Below are 21567 nucleotides of genomic sequence, written 5' to 3'. Positions count from 1 at the left end.
AAAAACAATGTATATGTTTGAATAAATCAGTGGTACGGTTGTTAGTGATGAAACTGGCGCAGGCTGGACTCCTGGAAACCAATCGTCCAATCAGAAAAGCCCTCGTTTCACGTCTGTAATCTCATTGGTCCGTCCGTCCTTTTTCGTCGCTCTCGGTGTGAATTGTCCCAGAGTTTCAACTTAAAAGTCCCAGAGTTGATTTTCAAAATAAAGGTCGGTTTAAAGACTTCCTGTCGAGTTTGATTGTGCAACCACCTCAACCCATAAAAATCTCTTTAGCTAATAAAGTTGTTTAAGCCTTTTTTTTCTCTTTTTTTTTTAAACATTTTTGCATTTTCGCGTTGCCTTTGCCAAAATACACATGGTACAATACAAATATAATGACAAAGCAACAGTTAAGCAGCATGTATGTAAGTCTTCAACCTCCATTTCGTCCTTAGCATCAAATTGACGTCGCTAACGATACAATCTTACGTAACTCTTGAACTATCGGTGCACAGGTTAGAAAATATTAGCTTAATTACACGCTAAAGTAAGCTAGTACGATTGGAAGTGTGTCGACTTGTAGGGCTGTAGCATATCTGCGTCAAAACTCCTGAGACTGTTAGCATGTTAGCGATAAAAGGGTGTTAGCTTCCTGTTTATAGTCGCCATTTTGAGTACTTTTAAATGGCCGATATTTGTCTATTTTCTGATGTTTTAATGTTGTTTCCTCATCAAAAACAGACCAGGAGTTGTGCAAAATCCTGTATATTTTAGCCGGAGTTGTTCTCTCAATCTCAAAACACGCTGTTCCACCTTGTGATGTCATCGAGTGGTGATACAGGAAGTGCTCCGCTGTGTTTTTAAACTCCACACACCTTCATTTCTAGAATCATTTTGATCATTTCAGCTCTGGAAATTGCAGATTTCTACTAAACAAAAGGTAAAACGTAGCTGTTAGCTTGAAAACTACCACTTTGTGACATCACAAGGTGGAACAGAGCGTTTTGAGGTTTGGAGATGTAATAAAGAGTTACAAAACACAACTCCAGGTCTGTTTTTGATGGAAAAAAACAGCACCTTAAAGCTCACAAGAGTCAGTTTTGTGTAATATAGAACTTTTAACAAATCAAAATGTGAATTATTAATTACTATGGCAACAATGCTAACTAGCTGACATTAGCATCGTTCCCGTCTTGCTGTTTATTAATGCCACGTGAGGTTTTGTATTGAAATAACGTCTAACCTGTGCAAAGATAACACTGCATTTGAACTAACTGCAACCTGAACTGAATGCCTCCAACGGCGCTCGATTTTTAAAACATTTCCCAGACTAAAAAACCAATAACTTTAGCTAAAAATAATTAAAAGTTACCCTAATCTAATTTACCCTGGTTTACAAAACAAAATGGTCCGTTGATTTAGTTTAAGCTAAATGCTAAAATATCACTCTCTTTCAGTCTATACCCTGTTTTATCCAACTTTCTACGTCTATCTCTTTCTCTCTACGTTTATCACTTCATTTTTCCGAGATTCCACCTATGCTAGCGCTCTATCCCTCTCATCTTGTGCACTCCCTACTTTTCTTTCCAATAAATTGTCGGCCTATAGCTTTTTTGTAAAATGCGATTTGTCTTAAAAATAACACCAACTAAACTTTTTTGGCAACTTCTTCCTTTGTACGAGGACAGTCCCGATTCGGTTGGTACGTATTTTTAGTCATTGCAAACGAACTTCCAGCAAGAAAACTTGACTTAGCGATTTATTTTCATTTCTTCTTTCAAAATTTAGCAATTTGCAGCGTTGTTTCCGCTCGCCTAAACCGTAGCTCCCAATAGCTCTTCCGTCTTGGCCATAATTTCGTTTTGATTCGAGTCCAAACCGTAGAACTTCACTTTGAGCCCGTCGACCGGATGCACTACCGGTACCGTGATCAAGCGTGGGAAATTCCGCGTGGCTAGCTCGAACCGGCTAGTGCTAGCGAGCTCTATGGCTAGCAGGCGGAGGAACAGGGTGGCGAGTTGTTTGCCGAGACAGGAGCGGACGCCGCCCCCGAACGGCAGGTAGTGGAATCGGCCCTCCTTGTCCTCGCCGCGCTCCTGGCTGAAGCGGTCGGGGTCAAACGCGTCGACGTCTTTGAACACGGAGGAGGTGTCGTGGGTGTCGCGGATGCTGTACATGACGCTCCAGCCTTTAGGGATCTGAACCCCCTGGAAAAAGACAAAAAAACACTTAAACGTGAGAACTTTTCTTCGCTTTGATTAATATAAAGCCTTGAACATGTTTTCTTGTGGAGGTCCTCTACGTTCTTGTTGTCATTACGCTGCCTTGAACATTACACTGTATGGCTTTAAAACTATCTATCGCCACGGAGACAAGCAGATGACGTCAAAAGCGCTCGTTGCAGGATGCGAAAAGTCGAGCCCATTCACAGTAAGAACGCATGATTTTCAAGATATTTCTTTTAGCGATCCAAAACACTTTCAACAGAATAAATGCACGCTAATGCAGTACTGTGGAAAATACCAGGCAAAGCCATAACGTCTCCATGGCGACAAAGGGACACTCCACCAGTGCAAAGTAATTGGACCCCCATAAAAACGTGTGTAGTCGTCCCAACAAGAAAATGGACACGTTTCTCTATTTTAATGTGGTCCTTGAATCTGAACCAACGCGTTTATCGCCAGTTCTAGCACATTTTTGATGGATTGCAAAAATATTTAAGTATCGTTTTTTGCCGTCTGCCGCCATGTTGGTTCTAGTTACTAAAGTAGACGAGCGTAAACTCCAAAGGAAACACGCAGTAACCGGCCAAGTATCAGTATTTAAGCAGGTTTTTGGAAAATTAGAAACATTGGAGCTAGATAAATGACCCGTTCTTCCTGTTAAAGTCTGTGAAAAGCCACATAAAAACAAGCTGATATCACTGTTCCGATACCGATACTGGTGTCGGCAAAAGCTCTAATACGGCACATTTTTTAGGTATCCGTCTTGACGATTACTCCGACCAAATCACCGATCTGATACCACTCTGTATTTTCCAGAAACCTGTACATGCGAGCGGGGGCTGTTGATGTCTGTGGCTAATGCTAACGCTAACGCTAACGCTCAAAGCAGGTTAAATGCAGACTGTGGAGGTTCTGCAGACACTTCATGACGGAAAAGACATTTGTGTTACCTCTTTAATACCTTCATTTAGACTTTGGAGTGAACCCTGAACTTCGTAAAATAACTACGACAAGAGCGTAACCGGACGACAACAGCGCTAACACGGACTTTGTTTACGCTGCATAATTAGCCATGTGCTCTAAGGATGAGGTCTTTTTCCAGGCCTCACTGTGGTTTTTGTCCTCGCTCTGTGGTACAAAGTGGAAAAGTGAAAGAGCTTAAATCAGCGCAACTCATCATCAGGACCATTAGACATCGGACTCTGACACTTTCGTCTCAAAATCTTGTTTATTCTTGTAGATATTCTTTAGAGACATACTTTTTAAAAACATTTCCAGACTTTTTTTTTCATAGTTTGGCCGTGTGTGCGACTTATGTTTTTTTTCTTCATTATTATACATTTTTTATATGCCGGAAAATACGGTAGTTATTTTTTGCTCTTGTACTGTAACAAAATTGAGTAGCTTTATTTTGCGTCTTCACACTGCACGGTATTGGACACGAGAGCTAAGTATCGGTATCAGATCAGAAAAACAAAACAAAAAAAGGTATCGGAACAGCACTAACGATTACTCAGACCAAATTACCAATCTGACACCACTCTGTATTTTCCTAAATGAAGACCCGCCGCTGTTGACATCTGTGGCTAATGCTAATGCTAACGCTCGAACAACACTAGCTAATATGATGCTAACTGCTCTGATATCCCTGTGTAATCTGCCCTGACTGCCCCGTGTGACAAAAACTGACGGGAATCTGTATCGGTGAGTACACTAGAGCCAAGTATCGGTATCGGATCAGATCAAATACGGCACAAATACGGCTCAGATACGGCACATTTTTCAGATATTGGGAATCGACGATTACTTAGACCAAATTACCGATCTGATCCCACTCTGTATTTTCCAAGAATGAAGACCTGTAGATGCAAGTGACCGCTGTTGATGTTTATGGCTAATGCTAATGCTAATGCTAACGCTCGAACAACTGCCCTACGTGACGTTAGCGGGCAAAAAACTCTTAAAATGTTTACACATTCAACCACTACCTCATCTGAGTTAAACTTACGTCGAGTTCGAACGTCTGCATGGCGGTGCGGTAGGCCCCGGACACGGGCGTAAACAGGCGGAGCACTTCTTTGATGACGCAGTCCAGGTACCTCAGGCTCACCACCGTGTCCAAACGCAGCTCCGACTCGGGACACAGGCGGCCGTTTTGGAGGAGGCCGCGGGATCGGAGCTCGTCCCGTAAACGCTCCAGCACCTGCGGGTGACGGAGGAGCTGCATGATCAGGGAGGTGCTGGCGCTGGCCGTGGTGGCGAAGGCGGCGAAGATCAGCTCGATGGTGGACTCCTGGACGAGAGAGAAAAAAGAGGTAAAACGTGGACTGAAAACTTGTGCATTATCTTAGATTAAAGAGGAGGTATTTACTTCTATGGAGTATTAAAGAGGAGGTATTTACTTCTGTGGGGTATTAAAGAGGAGGTATTTATTTCTACGGGGTATTAAAGAGGAGGTATTTACTTCTACGGGGTATTAAAGAGGAGGTATTTACTTCTACGAGGTATTAAAGAGGAGGTATTTACTTCTACGAGGTATTAAAGAGGAGGTATTTACTTCTATGGGGTATTAAAGAGGAGGTATTTACTTCTATGGGGTATTAAAGAGGGAGGTATTTACTTCTATGGGGTATTAAAGAGGAGGTATTTACTTCTATGGGGTATTAAAGAGGGAGGTATTTACTTCTATGGGGTATTAAAGAGGAGGTATTTACTTCTATGAGGTATTAAAGAGGAGGTATTTACTTCTATGGGGTATTAAAGAGGAGGTATTTACTTCTGCGGGGTATTAAAGAGGAGGTATTTACTTCTATGGGGTATTAAAGAGGAGGTATTTACTTCTGCGGAGTATTAAAGAGGAGGTATTTCCTTCTGCGGGGTATTAAAGAGGAGGTATTTCCTTCTATGGGGTATTAAAGAGGAGGTATTTACTTCTATGGGGTATTAAAGAGGAGGTATTTACTTCTATGGGGTATTAAAGAGGAGGTATTTACTTCTGCGGGGTATTAAAGAGGAGGTATTTACTTCTATGTCGTATTAAAGAGGAGGTATTTACTTCTACGGGGTATTTCCTGCTAACACATAACATATTTAAATCACCGCGTTTCCTTTCCTTGTTTTGAAAATGACATTTCCGCCAAAAAGCTACACATTAGCATGTTTTATAAATTTTGCTTGTTTCTATGCCGCGTTCCCCCTTCCTTTGCTCTCAGCGCTAAGTCCCTTCCCCTTCAGAGCGCTAAGTCAAGTTGTCGTGCACGGTTTTGTATCATGTTTTTGTATATTTACTCGTCTCACTTTTCATCCTGTTTATTCTTTGAACGAGAGACGGGTGGATTTAACCAATCACAGCGACGTAAACACCGTTAGCGCTTGTCGTTAGCTTAATACACAGAACGCGATCTCGCCCGTACGTAAAACCCACCGCGAACTGTTCATATGTTTCAATTTTGGTGTCATTTTTGTCTGCAGGTTTAGGATCTGGCGACGCAGGTCCAGTTGTGGTTGTAGTACCTCGTTTAAACCAGCAGGGGCAGACGCTACATATCGTCTCTAATAAATCAAGTGCAGAAGAGATAGCGATCGGCGTAAGTGAACGAACAGGCTTTGCTAGCTGTCACGATAAAAATAAGATAAAAACTCTTTCCATTTTTATCTCGAAAGAAAAATCACCTCGTCGTGTTTTTGGAAAATTCCTCTCCGTTTTGCCCGAGTCGATCTGAGCGAGTCCCAAAGTTTTCACAAGACTCTTTTTATTCATATTCCCAGGTTCTGCCAAAGCCACATTTGTGATATGGAAAGTGGAGTTGTTATTATTTTAGAGAGCGCAGAAGACTCCTAAATTTGCCTTGTCTTTACTTTGTGGGCCGGCCAGCTGGATCCACGCGCTCCGTAAACGGCGTTCCGTAATGGCGCTCCGTAATGGCTCTCCTCGTGGATAAAGTGGAAATATAGAGGACCGTATTTTACGTCGGAGTGAAAAGTGCACGGAGATGCCGACGATCCGTGTTACTGAAGAACAGAACGGGAATATTGTTTTGGTTTGGCCATGTTTCCCCGAGTGAGAACTGAGAAATACTGTCGTACTATTTATAGATTTATTTTGGCGATTATGTTTTTTGGCTATAAATAAAATGGATATAACGGGTCATTCTGGGTCATTAAAGAGGAGGTATTTACTTCTGTGGGGTATTAAAGAGGAGGTATTTACTTCTACGGGGTATTAAAGAGGAGGTATTTACTTCTATGGGGTATTAAAGAGGAGGTATTTACTTCTATGGGGTATTAAAGAGGAGGTATTTAATTCTATGGGGCATTAAAGAGGGAGTATTTTACTTCTACGGGGTATTAAAGAGGAGGTATTTACTTCTGTGGGGTATTAAAGAGGAGGTATTTACTTCTGTCAGGTATTAAAGAGGAGGTATTTACTTCTGTGGGGTATTAAAGAGGAGGTATTTACTTCTACGGGGTATTAAAGAGGAGGTATTTACTTCTGTCAGGTATTAAAGAGGAGGTATTTACTTCTATAGGGTATTAAAGAGGATGTATTTACTTCTGTGGGGTATTAAAGAGGAGGTATTTACTTCTGTGGGGTATTAAAGAGGAGGTATTTACTTCTGTGGGGTTTTAAAAAGGAGGTATTTACTTCTGTGGGGTATTAAAGAGGAGGTATTTACTTCTACGGGGTATTAAAGAGGAGGTATTTACTTCTATGGGGTATTAAAGAGGAGGTATTTACTTCTGTGGGGTATTAAAGAGGAGGTATTTACTTCTATGGGGTATTAAAGAGGAGGTATTTACTTCTGTGGGGTATTAAAGAGGAGGTATTTACTTCTATGGGGTATTAAAGAGGAGGTATTTACTTCTATGGGGTATTAAAGAGTTCCTAATACCTAAATTACTGTTAGCATGCTAGCTTAACCTGGTCCAATGAGATATTTGTGGAAATATGAAGCTTCTTTAGCTCAAATAAAACTGACTTACAGATTTTTTTGTGCAGAGCCGATTTGACATTGTAGTTCATCATTTGAATTGGTAAACGTGTTGGCGTTGCTAGCTCTAAACTGCCCTGGATACGTCGCTAGCTCCAAACTTCCCTAAACAAGTCGCCAGCTCTAAACTGCCCTAGACATGAATTGAAGAATGTGTCCACGTTGCTAGCTCCAAACTATCCTGTATGCATCGCTAGCCTCAAACTGCCCAGGACATGTCGCTAGCTCTAAACTGCCCTGAACATAAATTGGTGAATGTGTCCACCTTGCTAGCTCCAAACGGCCCTGTACGCGCAGCTAGCTCTAAACTACCCTGGACATGCAGCTAGCTAGCTCTAAACTGTCCTGGACATGCTGCTAGCTCTAAACTGTCCTGTACCTGTCAAACTGCTAGCTAGCTGCTGCTGTAATGTTGCTAGCTCTAAACTACCCCAGATACTTCGCTAGCTCTAAACTACCCTGAACATTAATTGGTGAATGTGTTCGCGTCGCTAGCTCTAAACTGCCCTGAACTCATCGCTAGCTTAAAACTGCCCTGGACATGTCGCTAGTTCTAAACTGCCCTGAACATGTCGCTAGCTCCTTGACATGAATTGGTGAATGTGTCCGCACTGCTAGCTAACCGTCCTGGACATGAAACGTGCCTGCGTTGCTAGCTAACCGTCCTGGACATGAAACGTGTCTGCGTTGCTAGCTAACAGCCCTGGACACACTTGTACACATCTATTTGTTTTGGGGGCCATAAACTGTCAAGACACATTATGTAACGTTAGCGCAAAGAGTTTTTAATTCCTCAAAAGTGGAACATTTGGGAAAATATGTCGGTCGCGTCCAAAGTCAACATTCGGCGTTTGGTACCTGGCGATTTTCAACGGAAAAAAAACCCAGAGGCTCCGCTAAGCCCCTGGTCGAGTCGCGGTGTTCAAGAATTTAGCAGGATTTTACACATGTGTTCATCACAGAGGGAGAGAGGGAGGGAGAGAGGGAGGGAGAGAGGGAGGAGAGGAGGGAGGAGAGGAGAGGAGGGAGGGGTCGAGAAGGACAGAGTGAAAGAGAAAGAGACAAAAAAGAGGAGAGAGAGGAAGGAAAAGTGAAGGAGAGGAGGACACAGAGAGAAAAGTGCTAAAGAGAGACAAAAAAGAGAGTAAGGAGAAGGGAAGAAGAGAGAGGGGAGGATGGAATGAGAAAAAGAAGACAGGAGGATAAAGGGAGAAAAGGTGGAGAGAGGATAGAGAGAGAAAAGAGGGTAGAGAGAGAGGAAGGAGGATATAGGGAGAAAAGAGACAGAAAGAGAGTAAGGGGAAGGGAAGGAGAGAGAGAGGAGGGGGTAGAAGGAGGAAAGAGAGAGAAAGAGGGAGAAAAGAAGAAGAGAGAAAAGAGGGTAGAGAGAGAGAAAGGAAGATAGAGGAAGAAAAGACAGAAAGAGAGACAAAAGAGAAAAAGAGTAAGGGGAAGGGAAAGAGCAAGAGAGAGGAGGAGGAGGATGGAAGGAGAAAAGAGAGGGACGAGGAGCATAGAGGGAGAAAAAGAAGAGAGGATAAAAGAGGGAGAGGATAGAGGGACAAAGAGGCAGAGAGAAAAAGGAGGATGGAGGTGAGAACCAATTGAGAGAGAGGAAGAGGGTAGAGGGAGAAAGGAAAGAGGGGGAATAGAGTGAGAAAAGAGGGAGAGAGGAGGATAAATGGAGAAAAGAGGGACAGAGAGGAGGATAGAGGGAGAAAAAGACAGAGAGAGGGCAATGGTGCAGGAGAGTGGAGTAGGGAGGGAGAGAGAATGAGCTGAGAGAAAGAGAGAGAGAGTTGGGGTGGAAGGAGGAGAGAAGGGGGGCGTAGAAAGGAAAAGAGGGAAAAAGAGGAGAGAGGGGGATCTTTCGGGGTTTAGTGAAGGAATTTCTTGAATAATTTATCGGTTTACAAATATCACTCTGCAAACATTTCACTTTTTCAAATATAAAGGCAGATTTTTATACATTAAACGTGTTGGGGTTTGGCGGCGACACACGGGGGCGCCAGTGCACATACTGCCACTGTGTCCTTGGGCAAGACACTTCGCTCTTTATGCTTTTTATACGTGGTGTTATTAAGTGCGACCGTGGCTCAGTTGGTAAAGCGACTGGCGTGAATTGGTGAATGTGTTTCTTGATGTAAAAGCACTTTGAGCGTCTTGAAGGAGCAAAAGTGCTATTTTTTTTTTATTATTTTTGTTTTGTTTTGTTTTTTGTGACTAGCAACCCTCATTTGACACATTACGCAACAGCTAAATGATTTCTTTCTTTCTTTATTCTTTATTTCTTCACGTACAAATTCATTAATCTTACAAAAGAAGAGATGATTTGTACCAGATTTAGCTACGGCTACTAATAGTTTAGCTAACTACAATGACTAATGACTGTCGGCTAATGCTAACTAGCTTGTGTTTGTAACGTTATTGGAGACGGCGCAAAATCAGCGTTTTAGCTCCAACTAAACCGGCTTTTTCTGGTCAGATTGTGTTAAAACAAAGCTCAGATTAAAGAATAACAAGCCTCAGACAGAGAAGTGCCTCCAGTTAGCATCACACCCCCAGGGAATTTCAATGTCGTTAGGTGTAAAGTGTCACTAAATAGCTAATCCAGGTTTAACTGCGCTTCATGCTAACCCGACACGACGCTATAGACTTTCTTTCGTTCTTTCTTTCTTTAGTAACATATTTTAAGATTTTTTTTAGCTGTTTACAGAGACTGTACGACTGCGTGACCCCTCCGTGACCCCTGGACGACCCCCTGACACAGACGTTTGCTCCCGTTTGCTGCTCTGGGACAGTTCCTTTTGGCCGAACTCCAGCGGTGACCTGGATTCACACCTAAACGCTACAGTGCGAGACGGTCCAAGCCTCACCGCTGACCCTCTGCCCACTCGAAACTACAGAGAGACTCCACGCTAACGACAGGTATTAGCGCGCGGAACGGACAAAACGTACGCGGAACGGACAATACGTACGCGGAATATAGTGCTACGCTGTGGAACATGGCTGAAAAAGCAATAATATCTCTGTGGAGAGCAAGTGGCAGACGCTACGCCATAGACTGTTTATATAAATGGACGTAGCTAACCTGCTAGCCGCGTCGTTCCGCCGTCGCCCCTCTCTCTGTACCTGCTGCTGTCAGACTCGGCATTTTGATCTTAAAATGTTCGTATTAACCCGCTCGACATGATCCTAGGTTCATTTTTATTTATTTATTTATTTTTTTAATTTAAATTTTGAGGCATTTAATTAATTTATTTATTTTTAGTTATTGTTCTTTTTTTTTTTTTTTTTTAGTTATTTTGAGTTGATTTATTTTATGATTTATTATATTGAGTTATTTATTATTATTTTGTTATTATTATTATTTTATTAATTTTATGAGTTATTTTGAGGTTTTGGGGTTTTTTTTTAATCTATTTTCTAGTTTTTAGTAAAACTGTGTCCTCTCTCTGTACCTGCTGCTGTCAGACTCGTCATTTTGGTCTTAAATGTTCGTATTAACCCTCTACATGATCCTGGGGTTTTTATTTAACTAATTTTGTCCGTAAATCAATATATGAACATTAATAACAGACAAATCAGGCGCCTTTTTTTCCCCGTTAGCGTTAGCAACAGGTCTGATTGACAGCGTTGCTAAGTGTCCCCTCCCTGTTAAACCAGCGGTGTGGGCGGGACGGGGCGTTACCTTCAACACCCTCGCGACTGATTGGCTCTTTAGTTGCTATGATACACGCAGTTAGCCGCTATAACTGCTAGCCTCGATTAGCTCCGTCGCACTCACTTCGTCCGCTTTTACTGTTATTATTATTTTGTTATTTACTTTTACTTTAAATTTGACTCAATGAACCGAAATATCTTGAAGGACTCGCGGACAGAATCACTTGAGTAGCTAACGGTTCACGCCCTCGTTCGACGCGGCGTTTGTTCTCGTTCGTACCTTGAGTTCCTGCATGGTGAGCTCGGCGCCGTTCTCCTTGGCGCTCTCCATCAGCACGTCCAGAGCGTCGCTGTAGTCTTTGCCCTGGGACAGAGGCTTCTCCAGGATGGCCTTCTCTATGCTCCTCTGCAACGTGTCCCGCGCCCGGATGCCCTGCACAAACAGACACAAACCGGGTAAGAACGTGTGACCCTCCACGCCGGGAAAGTTCCGTAGTGCGGTCGAGCTTAAAGGGGACGTGTTACGCTGTTTTCCGATCTGTTATAATGTCGTTTCTTCATCACCGACAGACCTGGAGTTGTGTTTTGTTTCATTCTCACATGTTCAACGCAAACAAACCTGCAGCTTTTAGGTTCTTTTCTCAAACTGAAAACACTCCGTTCCACCTTGTGATGTCATCAAGTGGTAATCCAGGAAGTGCTCCGCTGTGTTTTCAAACTCCACACACCTTCATTTCTAGTATCATTTGGATCATTTCAGCTCTGGACTTCCCAATCTCTGCTAAACGAAACGTAAAAAAGGTAGCAGCAAACTTGAAAACAACCACTTGATGACATCACAAGGTGGAACAGAGCGTTTTGAGGTTTGTAGATGTGACAGACTAATAATAAAGTGTGACTCAAACGTGTGTGAATGAAACAAAAACACAACTCCAGTAGTTCATTTACATTTTATATGACGATTGTGAGGCAGCCGGGGACAAGCTAGCGGCGCCTACTCCGCGAAAGAACGCTAGCTAGCATGTGTCACGCGGAACTAGCTTAACTTATATCAACGGCATTAAAGGGCCCATGTTCTGTGTTTTACTGTCGTTTCCTCGTCACAAACAGACCTGGATTTGTGTTTTTTTTGTTTCATTCGCACACGTTTAATGCACAAACCTTTGCAGAAAACGCTCCGTTCCACCTTGTGATGTCATCATGTGGTAATACAGGAAGTGAATCTACTGTGTTTTCATTATGTCGTGTCATACAGCTTCACTAGAATCATTTCAGACCTGGAATCGGCAATCTTCTACTGAACTAAAGGTAAAAGGGAGACGCCGACTTGAAAAATATCACTTGATGACATCACAAGGTGGAACGGAGTGTTTTGAGCTTCGGAGATGTAACAAACTCATAATAAACTGCTACTCAAACACGTGTGAGTGACAAAAAAACACAACTCCAGCATGTTTTTAAGGAGGAAACAGCGTTATAACACGACTTAAACCTCAGAAGAGTCCGTTTTGTGTAATTTAGGAGCTTTTTTGAAAGTGTTTTGTAAAATTGCACATGTCTAAGTTTAGCCGTGCCGCTCATCACGTCTGCTCTAGAATATCCCCTGTATTGTCTGGGTTTGTTTGTGGAAGCCACCCAGGCCGAAACTGCTCCCAGAATGACCCCAGAATGACCCCGACCGGAGCCCAAAATGTCTACAATTATCTTCATTTATCATAAAAGCAGAGGCTGGACGTCCTGCCCCGAGTCACACTGCTCCTTTTATAAAGTCAAATATCAGGTTTGGGACGCGGCGTTTGTTTATTTCCTCAAGTTCAGGAAAGATTAGCGCTCTCAAGAGTTCAAGATTCAAGTCGTTTTTGTAGAGCGGCTACTGTGAAACATGGAGTGTGCGTCTAGTGTCTAGTCTGTCTGTTCTAGGGTCATAGTAAAAGTATTTTGTGTATTTTGTGTACTACATATCGACATTCTAGCTCTGAAGTCTGTAGTAAAACAGTCAAAATGGTTGTAAAGAAGAAGAAGAAGAAGAAAGTATAGAAAGTTGCTGCATTTACTGCCATTTATGTTTGTAGATGGATAGTTTCAGTCTCAGGACACTCAGTCAGTCACTAAATAAATAAAAATAAATGATGAAATAAAATATATAAAATTTTAAATGTAAAAAATAAATAAATACATAAAAAAAAAATAATAATAATAGTAAATAAAAAATAAATAAATAATGAAATAAAATATATGAAATTTTAAATGTAAAAAAACAATACATAAAAAATAAATTATTATTATTATTAATAATAATAATAATAATAAAAATAAATTATGAAATAAAATATATAAAGGTTAAAATGTAAATATAAAAAATAAGTAATGAAAAAAAATATATAAAATTTAAAATGTTAAAATAAAAAAAAAAATACAAATAAAATATATAAAAAATGTAAAAATAATAATATAATAATAAAAATAAAAACTGGAATAAAATATATAAAATGTAAAATGAAAAAAATATATAAAAATGAAAAAAATAATAAAATATATACAATTAAAAATGTAACAAAAATATATACAAAAAATTTAAATATATAAATAAAATCTAAATTAAAATAAAGATTAATAAAATAAATAAATAAAATAAAAATAAGTTATATAAAAATCTTGCTAGCACACTGGGCCCTCACCTTCCTGTACCCGCTGAAGGGCAGGTCTATGGGCAGACTGAACAGATTGTCCACAAAGTCCTGGAACGTGGAGAAAAGATGCTTCATCTCGTCCTCCGACACCCTGAACCCGAGCAGCACCCGCACCGCCATCGTGAAGGACAGACGCTGGCTCTCCCTGTGGGTGACGACACAACATTACGTCTGTAAATTGGCCCATAGCTACACACGGGCTGATATAGATACTCGCTCGCGGGTATCGATACTGCGCTCCGTTACCTGTAGACATTGATGGGCTCTGGGTTGGAGCTCCACACTCGCAGGCTCTCCTGGATCACCTGCTGGATTTTGGGTAAGTACGACTCCAGCGCCTCGTGACTGAAAACTTTGGCGAAAACCTAAAAAAAAAAGAAACAAAACAAAACAAAAATGAAAATGGAGAAAAAGTTTGATTCTTGGGCCTTTAGTTTATCACTGAAACGTCATATCGACCAAATCTGTATGTGCATTTATGTATTTTTATGTTTTTGACTGTAAATAAAATGTATAAAGTAGTAAAAATAAATAACTTCAGTGTGGTAGTGTGTACTGTGAACTTTGTACTTTCAGCCTCTACGAACATGTTCTGAAATGCCTGGGATTCTGTTAGTATTATTCAACCTGTTCATGTTTCAGTCTCAAATGTTAACGCTCCCGGGCGTATAAAACGTGCCCTGTGCACTTAATCTTACTATTAAAACGTAAAAAACAAGTCTAATCACGACAAGTTACGTTAAAGCTTTGAATTCAACGTCAATTTTTGGTTTTATCTGTTTAAATCAGGCGTCTCAAACTCAAATTATCTGGGGGTCGCGGGAGGCAGAGTCGAGTATTCTTTGTTAAAATCTTAAACGTCATCGCTGTTTTCAACGTAGATGAAGAAATACGCCAATTCTTGTGGATTTTATGGATATACATCGTTATTTGTTGAATCTTTTGTGACGGGAGTACGCAGAGCCGACCTCAGCGCAAGTGACACGTGCGTTTACCGAGCGTTTACGAATCTGGAGGAAGCTTCTACACGCGACACGGTAACGCCACACTAACATTAAACTAAATACCGTCTTGCGCGCCATAAAATATTGTCTCGCGGGCCGTAAAATATTGTCTCGCGGGCCGTAAACAGTCCCCGGGCCGCACGTTTGAGACTCCTGGTTTAAAGAGACTCCGATCCAGATTAATACACCAGTGTACGCAGACGCTAAGGATAATGTGGGTTAAATGTCTTGCCCAAGGACACAACAATGACAGTATTTATCTGTGGGAGCTGGAATCGCACCGACAACCTGCGACTTTGCGGATCCGTCCAACTCAGCTACCGTCGATCGCTCCAAAAACAGGATCTACGTTTGAATTTATGACCAAAATTTGCACAACTACGTCCAAAAAGTTGCTCGGGAATCGAACCTACAACCTTCTCATTAAGAGGAGAACCGCTCCGGCACAGCGGCGCGGAGAGAACAAGCAACGCACGCTCGACACGGCGAGATCGGGAGTCAAACCCGCAATCTCCTGGTGCGAGGGAGGAGATAAAATAATCACTTTTGAAAAACACGCGTACTTCAGGGGGATCAGGAGTCAAACCCGCGACCTAATGGAGAGAGGGAGGAGCCAGGCTAACCACTCTGCCACACACACACGCTCCGCTTTCCGACTTTTCAAACGCGGAATTCCTTTGCCAAACTCGTCCAGGAGATATGTGGGATTTTGTGACAGTAATCTTGATTGGCGGAGACCACATGGTGTTTTCGGTTGCGTTGGCGACACATGGGTCGAGTTTTCTGCTCAATGAATCGAGACTGGAACATCTGATTGGCCCGATTTCACTTTTGTCCTCCTCTTTTGGTCTGCGAAGAGTTTGGGTTTTGGACGAGAGACGAGAGACGAGAGCAGCAGCAGCAGCGTCGTGAGCAAAATATTCCAAGTCGAAAGAACGGAACGGAATATCAGTAGTTTTCAGTAGGACCAGCCGTGTCATTTTGAATAAAGTCAACAGGACGATGAGAACCAGGACTAAACCAGGACTAAACCAGGACTAAACCAGGACTAAACCAGGACGAAACCAGGATTAAACCAGGATTAAACCAGGACTAAACCAGGACTAAACCAGGACGAAACCCGGACGAAACCAGGACTAAACCAGGACTAAACCAGGACGAAACCCGGACGAAACCAGGACGAAACCAGGACAAAACCAGGACTAAACCAGGACTAAACCAGGACAAAACCAGGACTAAACCAGAGCTAAACCCGGACTAAACCAGGACCAAACCAGGACAAAACCAGGACTAAACCAGGACGAAACCAGGACTAAACCAGGACAAAACCAGGACGAAACCAGGACTAAACCAGGACTAAACCAGGATGAAACCAGGACTAAACCAGGACTAAACCAGGACGAAACCAGGACTAAACCAGGATGAAACCAGGACTTAACCAGGACTAAACCAGGACTAAACCAGGATGAAACAAGGACTAAACCAGGACTAAACCAGGACGAATCCAGGACTAAACCAGGACTAAACCAGAACTAAAACAGAACTAAACCAGGTCTAAACCAGGACTAAACCAGGATGAAACCAGGATGAAACCAGGACTAAACCAGGACTAAACCAGGACGAAACCAGGACGAAACAGGACTAAACCAGCATCACACAAGACTTCACTTAGAACTAATGAAGGTCTAAACCGGGTCTGGACTCGATCAGGGTTCAACCAGGACTAAACCGGGACTACATCACGGAAAAAAACAGTACTTAAAGAAGCGGTAGTGTGTAGAATCGTGGGGTTTTTTAGCACTTTCTCCCGTGTTCTGATGTCGTTTCCTCGTTAAAAACACGTCTGAAGAGGTTTAAGATGTCGTCCGTGCATGTTTGAGTCATCTAGAGATCTATCCCGGGTCCTATTCGAACCCGCTTTACGTTTAAGCTGTGAGATTCTGTACGAGGCTCCGCCCACAAGCCGACGTCACCCGCGCTCCCACACGACAATTCTCCACAAATAAACAAAAACGTGATACAAAACTGTTCACTACGACTTCACAAACCTGATGTGATACCTCCTCTTTAATACCCCACAGAAGTAAATACCTCCTCTTTAATACCCCACAGAAGTAAATACCTCCTCTTTAATACCCCATAGAAGTAAATACCTCCTCTTTAATACCCCATAGAAGTAAAATACTTCATCTTTAATACCCCACAGAAGTAAATACCTCCTCTTTAATACCCCATAGAAGTAAATACCTCCTCTTTAATACCCCGTAGAAGTAAATACCTCCTCTTTAATACCCCGTAGAAGTAAATACCTCCTCTTTAATACCCCACAGATGTAGATACCTCCTCTTTAATACCCCGTAGAAGTAAAATACTTCATCTTTAATACCCCGTAGAAGTAAATACCTCCTCTTTAATACCCCACAGATGTAGATACCTCCTCTTTAATACCCCATAGAAGTAAATACCTCCTCTTTAATACCCCACAGAAGTAAATACCTCCTCTTTAATACCCCACAGAAGTAGATACCTCCTCTTTAATACCCCATAGAAGTAAATACCTCCTCTTTAATACCCCACAGAAGTAAATACCTCCTCTTTAATACCCCACAGAAGTAGATACCTCCTCTTTAAGTCGTGCACACATCCTAAAATTCATGAATGTAAATACTAGCGATTTGCCAAAGATTTTGTCAAAGCTACAGGAACAAGTAAGATTTAAAGCTGCACTAAGTCACTTTTTCAACGCTCGTTCCTGCTCATCTCCATCGAAATGTTCCACGGTTTGGCATTGAACGCTTTCCCGTCGTCATGGAGACACGCAGGCGACCGCGCACACAGTAAGAACACATGTTTTTCACGCAACTTGGAACATAACGTGGAACAACATGGGGCAAAACAATAACATCGCCATGGAAACAACCTGTTGGCAGACCACGGACCAGAAAAGTTACACAGTGCACCTTTAGACACTGCTTTTCGAGGTTTTAAAATGACGTATCCTAACTGTTTTTGTCTTGCTCCAGATGGACAGATATATATTTTACGCAGCTCTTAAGCTCAAAATACGTCAGCTAAGCGCGCGGGTAACCAGGAAGTGCGCGTTAGCATGCTAGTCATCGTTAGCTTTACCGTGAGGATTGCGAAAAGCGCTTGTAAAACTCATCACGGCGAGTAGTTAGGACGTGAGGATTAACTACAAACCGCTGCGAAATGAACTCGTTTTGTGTTTTTTTCACGTTTTTGCGGCGGTAAAAATCAGGTAGTGCCTTTAACCGCGCGGCCGGCGGAGTTCTCGCGGTCGGTGCCAGTCAAACTCCGCTTCTTGTGGTTAGCTCGGCTCTCACCATCATCGAGTTTTCCTCTCATTTTCCTCCTCGCCGTGGCCCCTCCCTCACTTTAAAACCCGATGAATGAACAATGGGGCTCAGAGCTGAAACGCCGCTGTCCATGAAGTACAAAGATCATATGGAAAATACTATAGGATATCACAGCCCGAGCGCGAGGAGTAACTAAATACACGTGCTGAAAATACACATCAACAGGATTCGGCTGCAGTTACTCTTTAATTTGGGCTCATTGAGTACACAGATACTTTCATAAAAACCCCAGAAGTACCTCGCAATACTTAACCGTCTGTGTGGCAGAGTTAATACTGCAGAAAGGATACAGAAAATACTTTTGGTCATCGTAGTAAATGTGCGAAAAGTCACTAAGTACACATTCAGAATACTCATTTTGAGCAGTAGTGCAGTTACTCTGTAGTTTGGTCTTATGTAGTACACAGCTACCGTCGCAAAACTCAAGAAGTACACTGTAATATTTGACTGTCTATGTGGCAGATTAAAGCAAATATATTGAAAATACTTTTGGATCTTACAGCAAGTGTGTTAGAAGTAACTAAGTACAGATTCAGAATACTCATTTTGAGTAGTAGTACTTAATTACTTTTTAATTTGGTCTTTTTTAGTATATACTAAAAAACCTATGTATCAGACTTAATATTAAAGCAAATATATGGAAAATACTTTTGTATATCATACCAAGTGAGCTAGAAGTAACTCATTACATGTTCAGAGTACTCATTTTGAGTAAAAGTATTTTGGTACAGTTACTCTTTAATTTGGTCTTATGTGGGATATACAGTTACCTTCATAAAACCCAAGGAAGACACAAATACTTGGATATCTACTTTTGGACATCATAAAGTAACTAAGTACATGTTCAGAGTACTCATTTTGAGTAGCAGTATTCTGGCAGTTCCTCTTTAATTTGGTTTTATGCAGTACAGTACACAGTATGTATCAGTACAGTACACAGTATGTATCAGTACAGTACACAGTATGTATCAGTACAGTACACTGCAGTATTTCACCTTCTCTGTAGCAGACTCAATATTAAATGTACAGAAGGAAAATACTGCTGTCGGTCAGAGTCGGGTACATTTACTTGAATAACTTATTAGAGAAGTTGTACTTTTCAGAGTACTTTTCCAGCAGCATACTTTTACTCCTACTTGAGTAATATCTGTATTGAAGTAACAGTACTATTACTAAAGTAAAAGCTGTGGCTCCTCTTCCCTCTGTGAGTGAGTCTTTATATTTAACATGTCTCGTTTACAGGTCAGATCTGTGGAGAGGCGACCTTGCTCATAGTATAATAATAGTGAAAAGAAATGAATGATGAATAGATAGTTTAATGCCATAATGTGGACTATTCCCAGAAAAAGCAATAAACATCTCCATGGAGACAAGCAGGTGTGATACCCTCTACTCAGAAAGTCACATGTGAACTAAACCAGGTCTAAACCAGGTCTAAAACAGGACTAAACCGGGTCTAAAACAGGACTTAAGTTGGACTAAACCAGGTCTAAAACAGGACTAAACCAGGTCTAAACCAGGACTAAACCAGGTCTAAACCAGGACTAAACCAGGTCTAAAACGGGACTAAACCAGGTCTAAACCAGGACTAAACCAGGTCTAAAACAGGACTAAAACAGGACTAAACCAGGTCTAAATCAGGTCTAAACCAGGTCTAAAACAGGACTAAACCAGGTCTAAAACAGGACTAAACCAGGTCTAAAACAGGAGTAAACTAGGCTTTAAACCAGACTAAAGTTGGACAAAACCAGGTTTAAAACCGGACTAAACCAGGACTAAAATGGGACTAAACCAGGTCTAAAACTGGACTTAAGTCGGACTAAACCAGGTCTAAATGAGGTCTAGCTCAAATAAATCTTAAATCATGATAAAATGAGAGCCCACGCACCCCTGAAGTACGACATACATCATGACTCACATCACCATCGCCTTCATGTGAAAGGTTTTCCAGTTCAAGTCCCGTAACGACCTAAACTCCTTTAAACTCTGAGACGAACTCCACAGAGCTAAAGGTTCTGGTGTTAAAGCCAATTTACTCCTTTAAGCTGCGTAATGGGACAATTTAGAGTCTCACTACTGCCCCGGAGACGACTGTACTCCGAGTGTGTGCGAGCGCGAGCCGGAGGTAACTACAGGTCAAACACACGCTGAAAACGCCGCAGTGTCACTTTAAGAGGCTCCAGCTGCTACTTCTTCTTCTTCTGTGAGGATTTCAGAACGACAGAAAAGTGATGAGGGAATAAATTTGGCTGAACTGGACTGGACTGAGTCAAACAGACCTGAAAACGCTCTGTTCCACCTTGTGATGTCATCGTGTGGCGATACAGGAAGTGCTCCGCTGTGTTTTTAAACTCCACACGCCTTCATTTCTAGAATCATTTGGATCATTTCAGCGTCGGGAATTGCCAATCTACTACTGAACTAAAGGTAAAACGTAGATGTTAACATGAAAACTACCACTTGATGACATCACAAGGTGGAACAGAGCGTTTTGAGCTTTGGAGACGTCAAAAGACACAACTCCAAGTCTGTTTTTGACGAGCTAACAATATTATAACACAATTTAAAGCTACAGGAGTCCATTTTTGGGTAATATAGGACTTTTTTTGTTGACTCTATGGTTATAATCTATGACATTCGTGGATTATTATGTCAGAATTTAGATATTTTACTATCCGCTGATTCAGATCGAAGCAGGAATCGAAGCGTTGACTGATTTCAGAATAAAGATTAGTCAAAGGGTGAACGAGAAGCAGTGACATAGTTAAAAGGTATAAAAAGTACAGTAAACGTTTCCTTTAAATACGAAAAAATGTTGAAAACTGCCTTGAAACAAACCTTAAATGAATCTATTATGTAATTTTAACTCAAAATTACGAGATTTTTTAATGTAACGAACCCAAAGTCATCTTAAATAGTGGTTCCTTGAGCGTTTTGAAGGTGGAAAATCCATTTACCGTTTACGTTTTTACCGTGTAAGATTTATTTTGTGCAATTTTTTCGATTTTTCCAGATATTAGCGAGATAGCGGCGAGTCAAACTAAATGAAATATGACAGATTGTTGACGTCTGACGTGTTTTGAGCTCGTCTTTCTCGGCCGCGGTGATAAAGAGTGAACAGGTTTAGCTCCACTGCAGACACTGTGCTGCTAACTCCGTCCATATGTCTGACATTAGGTGAAAGTGCTGCCTCTCACATGTAAAGACTTCTTTCTTCTACTGCCCCCGCCTCTTCCCGTCTGCCCCTGCCCCTCGCTCCTGCCACTCGCCCCCTGCTCCTGTCCCCCTGCTCCTGCCACTCGCCCCTCGCTCCTGTCCCTCTGCTCCTGTCATAATCTGCTCCACTGCTCCTGTCATAATCTCCTGCTCCACTGCTCCTGTCATGATCTCCTGCTCCTGTCATAATCTCCTGCTCCACTGCTCCTGTCATAATCTCCTGCTCCTGTCATAATCTCCTGCTCCACTGCTCCTGTCATGATCTCCTGCTCCTGTCATAATCTCCTGCTCCACTGCTCCTGTCATAATCTCCTGTCTCTCGTCCTCTGCTCCTGTCATAATCTCCTGTCTCTCGTCCTCTGCTCCTGTCATAATCTCCTGCTCCACTGCTCCTGTCATAATCTCCTGTCTCTCGT

At 41.9% G+C, this 21567-nt stretch overlaps 1 protein-coding gene across 1 annotated transcript in view; it reads right to left on the bottom strand.

Annotated features, from left to right (window-relative positions):
* Positions 1 to 325: 325 nt before the first annotated feature.
* LOC117386328 (cytochrome P450 26B1) overlaps positions 326 to 21567 on the bottom strand; it is a 52678-nt gene continuing 31436 nt past the window's right edge. The window contains exons 3-7 of the mRNA XM_033983673.2: positions 13801 to 13919; positions 13543 to 13699; positions 11145 to 11297; positions 4219 to 4503; positions 326 to 2192 (exon numbers count right to left, since the gene is read on the bottom strand). Coding sequence (XP_033839564.1) covers positions 1800 to 2192; positions 4219 to 4503; positions 11145 to 11297; positions 13543 to 13699; positions 13801 to 13919 — 1107 coding nt within the window. The 3' untranslated portion in view covers positions 326 to 1799. The remainder of the gene's footprint in view (positions 2193 to 4218; positions 4504 to 11144; positions 11298 to 13542; positions 13700 to 13800; positions 13920 to 21567) is intronic.

Source organism: Periophthalmus magnuspinnatus, chromosome 18 (assembly GCF_009829125.3).
Source record: "Periophthalmus magnuspinnatus isolate fPerMag1 chromosome 18, fPerMag1.2.pri, whole genome shotgun sequence".
Classification (NCBI taxonomy): Eukaryota; Metazoa; Chordata; class Actinopteri; order Gobiiformes; family Gobiidae; genus Periophthalmus; species Periophthalmus magnuspinnatus.
Note: the sequence above shows the minus strand (reverse complement) of the source record. Positions and strands in the feature narration are given on the sequence as shown.